Source organism: Anas platyrhynchos, chromosome 1 (genome assembly GCF_047663525.1).
Source record: "Anas platyrhynchos isolate ZD024472 breed Pekin duck chromosome 1, IASCAAS_PekinDuck_T2T, whole genome shotgun sequence".
In the NCBI taxonomy this organism is placed as follows: Eukaryota; Metazoa; Chordata; class Aves; order Anseriformes; family Anatidae; genus Anas; species Anas platyrhynchos.
The window spans coordinates 116,406,461-116,416,155 of NC_092587.1; the positions used below are offsets into that span (position 1 = coordinate 116,406,461).

General features: G+C 42.0%; 1 protein-coding gene across 2 annotated transcripts; it reads left to right on the plus strand.

Moving 5' to 3' along the window:
• Positions 1-209: 209 nt before the first annotated feature.
• Positions 210-8,961, plus strand: PRDX4 (peroxiredoxin 4). Of its 2 annotated transcripts, XM_027449062.3 has the most exons (8): positions 210-506; positions 2,734-2,851; positions 3,930-4,046; positions 4,529-4,651; positions 5,709-5,839; positions 7,453-7,487; positions 8,439-8,485; positions 8,837-8,961. In XM_027449062.3, exons 1-8 carry the CDS (start codon positions 251-253, stop codon positions 8,838-8,840), a joined length of 831 nt encoding a protein of 276 aa, XP_027304863.2. In that variant the 5' UTR covers positions 210-250; the 3' UTR covers positions 8,841-8,961. The 2 variants fall into 2 exon arrangements, with proteins under 2 accessions (XP_027304863.2, XP_027304862.2); XM_027449061.3 differs by lacking the exon at positions 8,439-8,485 and having other exon boundaries at positions 211-506.
• The last annotated feature ends 734 nt before the right edge of the window (positions 8,962-9,695 follow it).

The window sequence follows — 9,695 nt, forward strand, 5'->3', positions numbered from 1 at the left end:
ACCCACACTGCCGCAGATACGAGATAAGAGATGGGAGAAAGCTTGCTGCAGTCCCCCCCTGCAACCACGCACGGGACTACACACACACTCTTTTTTCGCATTTTCCTTTATTCTTTCCCTCAGGAGAGGCACAGCACCGACCCCTTCCCGCCCCCCACGATGCCGGCGCAGCCGCCGTGAGGCGAGGCCGGGGGCCAGGCTCCTCCCCGCCGCCGCCCCTCGGCGGGGACGTGCAGCGGCTCGGCGGGCCATGGAGGCCGGGCGGCGGGGGCTGCGGGCGGGGACGAGGACAGGGACGGGGACGGGGACAGGGGGCAGCGCCCTGCTGGTGGCCGTGCTGGCGGTGCTGGCGGTGTGCGGCGCGGCCGCGGAGGCGGAGGACCCGCGGGCGGCTCGGCAGCGCGGGGACGAGCAGTGCCACTACTACGCCGGAGGACAGGTCTACCCCGGGGAGGCGGCGCGCCTGCCCGTCACCGACCACTCGCTGCACCTCAGCCAGGCCAAGAGTAGGTGCGGGGCCGGCGGGAGGAGGAGGAGGAGGAAAAGGGGGTGCACGGAGCCGATAGCGGCTGTGGGGGGCGGCGGGGCCGCCACGTCAGGCTGAGCGCCCGGGGCGGGGCGCCCCGTGCCCGGGGTCCCGCCGGGAGCATTTTGTGTCCCGCCCCGCGGCTCTGTCGTGGCACGGGGAGGGCTGATGTGGCGCTTAACGGGTCGTCCCCGAGGCCTGCCTTCACGGAGGGGTCGGTGGGTTAAGGGAGGCGTGTTATGAAGCGAGGCGAAGTAGCGAAAGGTCGCCTCAGGCACGCTGTGCCTCAGGGAGACGCTGTGCTGCACCGCCTGCACATGGCAGCGCCGTGAGGGCACACGCAGGGGGCAGGCGGGTCACACCTCCCCACAACAGCAAAATTGCTGCTAATTAGACAGCAGGACAGCTCACAGCCATCACTGGGTTTGGTTCATCGCTTCTGTGCCTACACGGGTTAATTGCTCTGTGGCAGGTGCAGGTGCAAGCAGCTTTGCTGGAGGTGCAGTGTAATAATGTGCAGGGGCACCTCTGCCCGTGGAGAGGCCAGTTGTGTGGAGCAGGGAGGGGAGAGATGCCCAACAGCTGTAAGGTTTTAAGGCCTTTCCCTGCACCAAGCCAGGACGTAACTTCCATTTTGAATGTTTGCTAAGAGATGCAATGAGAAAAAGCAGTCGAGATCTGTGTAACCGACATTGGTTTTCCCCTCCCTTTGTAATACAAGTTATTACAGTATCCCAGACAAATGTTTTTAAAGAAAAAAAAAGTATTTAATTAAAAAAAAAAAATCTCAAAATACAGCACGTTTAGTTTCCCTGCTGCCTTCTTCCATATCTGAAGGTTAGCTGACCTTCACTCATATCCTACAACGTGATATGATTGGGGTGGCTGTTTTTTTTTTTTTTTTTTGAAAGAACGACATACTTGAAACACTTCTGAAAAGCTCTAAATAACTCAGATATCAATACCAGCTTTCACTTGAAAATTGTCCCTTACCTACAAAGACTCAATAAAAAGGCATTGGAGAGAAGTCCTGAGCTTGGTATATGATAGAAAGAATTCTACAGAAGAGTCAAAAGGAAGAACATTTCTTAAAAAAAAATTCAAAGTAAACTGAAATTATCAGTCATGGCTACTGATTTTCTGTACTTGCATTACTGTATCCCTTGTAGGTTATACAAAGTGAAACCTACAAAGACTGTTACCACTTACAGGCATGGCTGCGTCTGATGTTTTGGGGTATTTTTTTTGCGATCTTTATTGTATATACCCTCTAACTATATTTTGCAGCTGTGGGTTGCCTGAGAAAAAACGACTAACAATGTAGTCATCATCTAGATAATAATTAAGATTCTGTATATTTTTCTCAACAGCAAAATAGTTTCCTGGGGCTGCATGTCAATGTCCTTGACATCACAAGTATACTCAAATCAGTTGGGTTGGACCTTATATCTCCAGCGTACCCTACATTTGTCTCAGAATTCACATTGAAAATAATACCTATCAGAATAATTTCTAATACTTTAAAATTCAAGGTTAATCCCTTTCAGTAAGAATAGTAAATACCTTTCATCGGTTTTAACTTGATTTCTTTTAATACAGCCATCTTCAAGACACAATTTGCTTAGGAGTTGTAGTTTAACATATACTGCATTTTCAGGCATTTGCTTCTAAACATGTTGTAGCATGTATTTTCATGTGGACTTGAATTGCAAGTAGTTTTTCATGGCTAAAGAGTATTACTCTAAAGAGTAACAATATGAATTTAGACCATCTTATGCTTCTGTTTCACAGCAGTTATTCAGACAAAAATAATGTAGTTTCCTGAAATCTAAAAGAGTTTCTCCTTTAGTCTGACAGATGTTCTGTCATGAGCTGCTAGTGAACATGTGGTTTGTTAAATATGCAGAGATAATGTTTGTGTGGCCTTGGTTATGCAATTGTGTGATTCAGAAGGCTCATATATAGCACAAGTAAGTCCAATTAATTGCTTTCCCTGCATACTTAAATGTACAGGTCTTCATCATTCTGTAACCTCTGTCAGCTTTGAACTTTCTAAAGTAAGTTTGTTTCTGTAATTGTGTGCAGTAGGTTGTTATTCAAGCAAAGGAAAGAACAGTCGTCCTTGTGCATGAGCTGGCTAATAAGCAGCTTTGTTTGAACATGTGCTTTGTACTCTGACTGTAATTTGAATGTTCTTTGTATTCCAGTCTCCAAGCCAGCACCGTACTGGGAAGGAACAGCAGTCATTAATGGAGAGTTTAAAGAGCTGAAGTTAACCGATTATGAAGGAAAATATCTTGTGTTCTTCTTCTATCCTCTTGACTTGTAAGTATGACCTGAGTGGACAAATCAGGTGCACCTACAGTAGACCACTAATTCATTCCTTTTTCTCTTTTTTTTGGGGGGAGGTCTTTTCTGTTCGGAAAGGATTTGGAAAAGAAGAAGGGAGTGATAGAAGAAAATGCATTATTTGCGTTTGTATTTTCATCGTGCGTTGGTAAAACTACAACACGATATTTGTCATACTAGTGTGTCCACTGTTTTGTGTCTCCGTATAGAAAAAACCTGCAGTCTGTAGTACCCAGCAGGCAACCTCTATGTTTCACACTGTGCTGTAAGTCGCTGCTGCAAACAAAGGAGAGCATCCCATCGGTATTTTCCAGATTACATCTAGGATGTTAAGAGATAGTGTTTTCCCTTTAAGTTCATCCCATAACATCCTAATAACATTTAACATTACTCCCCTTTATTTGGAATGCAGTAAGTCCACTGGCTGAGTGAAAACATTTCTACTTTCTGCGAAACAATCCCGTTCTTTCCCACAAAATGAAAAAAGGAAGCTGTATAGTGACAAAGATGCGTACCTAGCTTGCTTTTATATAGAGGAGTAACTTGCCTCTTGGCCCTTAGTTTCAAAGCCCTAGAAATTGTGATTTTTTACCACTTCATTTCTTCTGTAGTGGAAAAATTTCAAATCAAAATAGACAATATCTGCAGATGTATGCTGTAACAAGAAGTTACCAATATATTCCTCTGAAAAAACTTGGCATGTTGTGCTTAAATTCAGCCCCTTAATATTCATGAAGTCTAAATGAAAGTAACTATAAGAACACTTATTATCCAGATTGCAAACGGACTGACTGTAGGTTTCTAATATTCAGTAATACACTGTATCAAAGCTAGAATCAGACTGGAAAACTTGTCAGGCAGCGTTTTGGTAAATAATTGAAGAAACATTAAAAAGATAAATAAAGGCTGAAATATTTCTGATAAATACACTGCTCTTTTTTTTTTTTTTTAGTTAAAAAAAATTAACTGCTTTGAAAAAGCAACTTATTAGTTAAGCTGAGAACCTACTAGATGATCATGAAATTTTGACTGTATTTTCTTTTATATTATCTAGTACATTTGTATGTCCTACTGAGATAATCGCCTTCAGTGACAGAATTGAAGAATTCAGAGCAATAAATACCGAAGTAGTAGCATGTTCTGTGGACTCAAAGTTCACTCACTTAGCATGGTATGTATCTTACGCTTGTCTTTTACTAAAAATTATTCGTGGGTTCATCTGAGCTGAGGAACTGTGTCCTCTGTTAACTCTAGTGTGTGAAAAGTACCTCTATCTTTGAAGCCTGTTTAATATGCATTCCTCAAAATATGTCATGTTCCACTCCAAAATATGTCAAATACAAAAAAAGAGATAAGGATTCCAGTCTCTGTAAAGGTGAGTTGCATTCTCCAAATCCATTAGTATGTTGGACTACACTGGTGTAAAGCAAATACGGTTGAGTAGAAAGAGGCCTTTATTAGTAGATATGGCCAAATACTGCAGAAGATCTACTGAACCATAGATAGCATTCATCTTCCTTGTGTGCAGAGCAAAAACGAGAATTGTTACTTGCACAAAATCCTTCTGTCTGTACTGTTCTGTTTTTTACTTAATTTAGTGTAGAGAACATAAGTCTTTATGAAGAATACATCTGTATCTCATTTCTTTCAAAGGATTAATACTCCGAGAAAACAAGGAGGACTTGGACCTATGAAGATTCCCCTTCTTTCAGATTTGACACACCAGATTTCAAAGGATTATGGTGTATATCTGGAAGACCAAGGGCATACCCTTAGGTATTTCACTTGGTTACATTTCGTGTTGCTTTGGGGTAGCACTTACTGTTTCATATCTAAAGATGCTTTTGGAATTTCTCTTTAATGCTCTCCATTGAGCGATATATATTAATATCAAAGTGGTTTTTGTGGGTGTGTGCAATAGCACATCCCGTGATCTTGCACTGTGAGCACTTCAAGCTCCTCTTTATGGTATATTGGCAAGCCTGCCACTAACTTGCAGCATATACATACAAAAGAGCTTACCTTCCCATTTACACAGTTTAAATGTCACAATAATACATCATGCTAGTTATCTGTATCCTCATACAAAGAAAGTAATTTGTGTTAAGGAACTTTCATATGAAGTCTTCCTTTAATTCTTGAAAAATAGGAGGACTCAGCAGTCTGATTGGGGTCATAGTAACCCCCCACAGATGCAGGCATACTACTTTGTTGATGAGCTATGCAGCACCAGAATGTGGTACTGTCGCAAAGCAAGAGCGGTTTTGACTTGAGAATTCTTGCCCAGAAACAAAATAAGTACTCAAGAAAACACACACACAAAAAAAAAAAAAAAAAAAAAAAAAAGCTGTAATGAATCAAAACAGGGGGCATATTTGATAACCCAATGTAACAACAGGCATCAGCAGATGCAAGGGCAAGGCAAGCATGCAGTGAGAATTCCCCAGAATTGCTGTTATTCAGGGACTTCCCAAGTCAAGACTGGAGCCAAGACTGCTGGTAACTAACAGCTCTAAAAATTGTGTATTTTGTAAACTTGATCAATTCCTTTTGGGAACTGCCTGACACCATAGCATCTGCAACATCCCCTGGCAGAGCCTGCCAAAGTTTAGTTTTACATTCTGCATGAAACTACCTGTTTGTTTTTAATTTGCCCTCAGCTCCTCTAATAGCCCAGGTAGAGAACAGTGGGTCAGTAGTATTCTAAGGAGGTGGGTATTGTATAGGACTTGCAGGGATCAAATTCCTCCCATCCAGCAGACATAGAAGTGTTTGAAAAAACAATGTAATTAGTTATGTTTCCTACAAAAAAAAATATTTTTTTTTTCAACAGAGGCCTTTTCATAATTGATGATAAGAGAATCCTTCGACAGATCACCATGAATGACCTTCCTGTTGGGAGATCAGTGGATGAAACTCTCCGTTTGGTACAGGCATTCCAGTACACAGACAAACATGGAGAAGGTGCTCTTTTAAATTCTTTCAAGTTGAAGATACTTTTACTTACCCTGAAAGCTGTCTTTGTAGCTTTTGGAAGAAAGTTACTCAGGAGCATTAGAGACTAGCTTTACGAACTGAATGAAGTAGTTTGGTTGTCCTGCGACAAGATTCTGTGGTGCTCGTTTCCTCATAGGCTGTTTCTAGTGTAGTAATTTTCATTTTGCTTCACATCTATGCGAACTCAGAGCATAAAGCATTCCCCAGCCTGAACACAGAGGCATTGTGTGTTACATGTCAAAAGCAAAAAGCTCTTAAAACACCATGCCCTGAAGAACCAGGCCAAATATTTCAGTATGTTCTGACGTCCTCAAAGAACTGAGATGCAGGCAGTCCTTGTCCTGTATCATTTGTTGATGGTCTGTGACAAATAACTGAGAGTGCTTCACATCAAGAAACACGGTGTTGCTGTGTTAGACTGCCATTCCTGTGTTCTTTACAAGCACTACGTGATCATTTTCCCCTGACAAAGAAGCTTTCACTGACTTGTCATTACTCTGTCTCAAGTACAGCTGGCTGTATTCCCCCACTACAGTTCAGGCATAGGATAAACTTCACAGATTTTTTTTAAATAATACATTTAAACAAATACATCAGTTAGAACATTTGTTTAACTATTAATACACAGATTCAGCAGCTTAACCTCCATTTTAACTCAGTTTCACTTGGTATTTAGAAGTACCTTTATCTGAAAGTACAAATCATTGTTATGCTTGACTGTAAAGAATTTTAACAGCTAAATGCTGATACTTAGGATGTGTGTACTTGAGTAAGGAAATTGAGTCTCTTATTTAGATACAAAGCTGTCTTAGAGAATCTTGATCTGTGCAGTGTGTTGTCCAGGATATCATTTTTTCCACCTGTTCATGAAAACTTTGTAGCTTCTGCATGAATGCTGAGAGCCTCCCTAGAGGTTTTACTGGATTCTTTGCACAGAACAGGAGAAAAAGTTCTTCACAGTTCCTAAATTGTATTTGTTGTATGTTTTTTGTCTGATAGCACGCCTTAAAGCAGTGTAATACTACAGAACCCATTGGGCTAAAGCCTCACAAGGAGACTTCTGAATAGACATGCAGCTGCACGGATGGTCACAGAGCATTTAGTCACATTGTGTGTGAACTGCATGCTTTAATCCCTTTGCTCCTTAACAGGGCTTCAAATAAAATCACTCAGTCTCTTCTGGGAACTCTGAACTGAGAAAGGTGGATAGGTCTCTGTGTAGTCACCTTGAACTTCATCATGAAACATTCATGTCCAGACAGCATGGGTGTTCGTTTTTAGATGCTATTTTCCCAGTGCTTTGTCTAAAACAGCCTAAGAATTAAACCAAGGTACAGACATCCACCCAGAAATGGGCAGTTTTCAGTTAACAGAAGTGCTAGGGGGTATCAGTCACGGACTGGTACTGACACCATCCTTTGTGTAACAAAAACTGTGTATCTATTAGTGGCAGATACTTAAATCTGGCACTTGGTGCTGTTTTACTTCAAGTTCAGAAGGGGAAGTGTCTATAACTTTACTGAGTGCAAAATTTAAGTGTGTTATTTTTATAAACTATCTTTTTTTGTTTTTTCTTCCAGTTTGCCCTGCTGGTTGGAAACCTGGCAGTGAAACAGTAAGTCACTTTTGATACTTAAATGCACGTATTCTTGGAAAACATACAATTATCATTTCCACTAAAATCAAGTCCAAACTCTTTGCAACATTCAATAAGATGAAGTAAGTTGACTCACAACGTTATGGTTAAAGCTTGAGTGGGAGTCGGAAGCTCCTGCTTCCAGTTATTTGACCATACAAATTGTTGGTTCTGTGGAGTCACTGTGGATCCTAGGCACTCCCCAGGAAAAATGATGCAAGCTCACAGGCTGCTTTCGTGTCTGACAGAGACAGTGTGCTACTATCACAGCTCCAGCAGAGAGCACTGCTTTGCTGCGCAGGAGCTCTTCTGCCTCTCAGTACTCGCCTATGAGTGAAGACAAGCAGAAGAGCTGAGGTTCAGACAAACACCCAATGAACTCATTTGTCTTCTCTGCACTTGGGTCAAGCCTCAGCAGAATAACGAAGCTTTTACTAGAGGTCTGAGCTGCCTAGTTGAGATGAGATCATGGTCATTCATTTGAGAATGTGGCTTTCTTCTGAATTGTCTGGTGATGACTGAGCATTGTTGTTTCAGGGCTGTCTCAACAAAAAGCAGGTCCCAGCAGCCTCTAACTAAGGAGAGTAGTGAGCATTTTAATTGGTAATAAAAACAAGAACGTTTCTTTACTGGATATGAAAATTTTCCAGGAAGATTGGAGTCACCTCTTTAAAGCCAGCAGAAGATTGTCTTAGTGGACAAAGCTGGATATTAAGAGCATAAGGTGAAAGGGGGCTTGCTGACCTCATAGAAAGACACATTCTGGCACTGAAAAGTTCTGCCCTCCATAACCACAGATTACCAAATAATACATAGGCAGTTCTCTTTCTTCTCTTTGCAAAAGATGCAGATAACTTAAATAGCAGCGTAGTTCAGAACCACTTTCTCAAAGATGTAGCCATGCCTTGTAAATGTGTTTGATTTAATTAGATCAAACCAGAGGAAGCCATGAGAGTGTGGTGGCCAAGGGAAGAACTGTAAGTAAATTCTAAGGCACTTGATTACAGATACTAGTTTATTAAAATACCTTGTTCTGGGGGCAAGCGACATAGAGGTATTTGCTCTCATCTGCCAAAACTCTTCCTTTGGGAGGCTGCACTCTCTTCTTCCCCCAGTTAATTAAATATTTCTGCTGCTGCTGTTAGGTGTCTTTAAAGATGAACAGTAATCTAATATCAGGTCAAATGATAAATTACTCTTCCATGTGTTGCTTGTGGGTTGGCCTTGGCATCATCTTTTGAAATCTTGTGCTGTTCTGGTTTCACAATTTGTTGCATTTGCATGGGTTTGTTTTTAGGCTAACACTTCCCTTTTTGTTTCTTGCACAGATAATTCCAGATCCAGCCGGAAAACTGAAGTATTTTGATAAACTAAACTGAAGCTCACTTCTCTTGAATTACATAGGTCACATTCAACTTGATTTTTGCCAATAAAATTTCCTTAATTTTGTTAACTTTCATGAGTTTGATTAATATATAACTCTAGTTGCTCAAGTACAAGTCTAACCTGCTTGAAGCATGGATACTTCATTAGTTATTCCTATGAGGTACGTGTTCTCCCCGTAAGTTTTGGTTAGGTACTTGGTTTTCCCAAAAGTTATTTTTCTTAGCAAAACTTACGAATATAACCTCAGACTGCTATGGATAGATTGCTTGATTTCGGCAAAAATCTTGTCTGCTTGGTCACACCCTAGAAACTAAAGCTAGAAAAGAGTCACTTGGTTATGGTACATTAGATCCAGGGGAAGTAGCAGCGTTGACCAGCTGCCCGGATTCCTCACTGCACGGAGAGAGGCAGAGGCAGCTGCTTCAGCTCCGAGAGTACTTGCCTAAGCACATGCACAGGGCAGAGGCACCTTACGGCCTTTTGAGTACAGCCTTCAGCAACCCTGAAGCACCGAAGATGTCAACGTGCTCAAATAACTCCAAGCAACAGCAGCACAACTAATGCAAACCCAGCCTCGTGGCTGTTCGTAATCCCAACGCACAAAATAAGCTCAATGTACGTGCCTGCACTGTAGCAGTTGTGCCCTCCTCTCCAGCAACACCTGTAAAACTTCGCCTGCCTCTCTGGCAAGGCCACTCGTTCCCACCGAGTACTGACAGAAAGAACCTTTGTTACACCGAGCCAGCAAACAAGACACAAACAGAGATAACTTACCGCCTGCGTTTTAAATGTTTTCCAGCC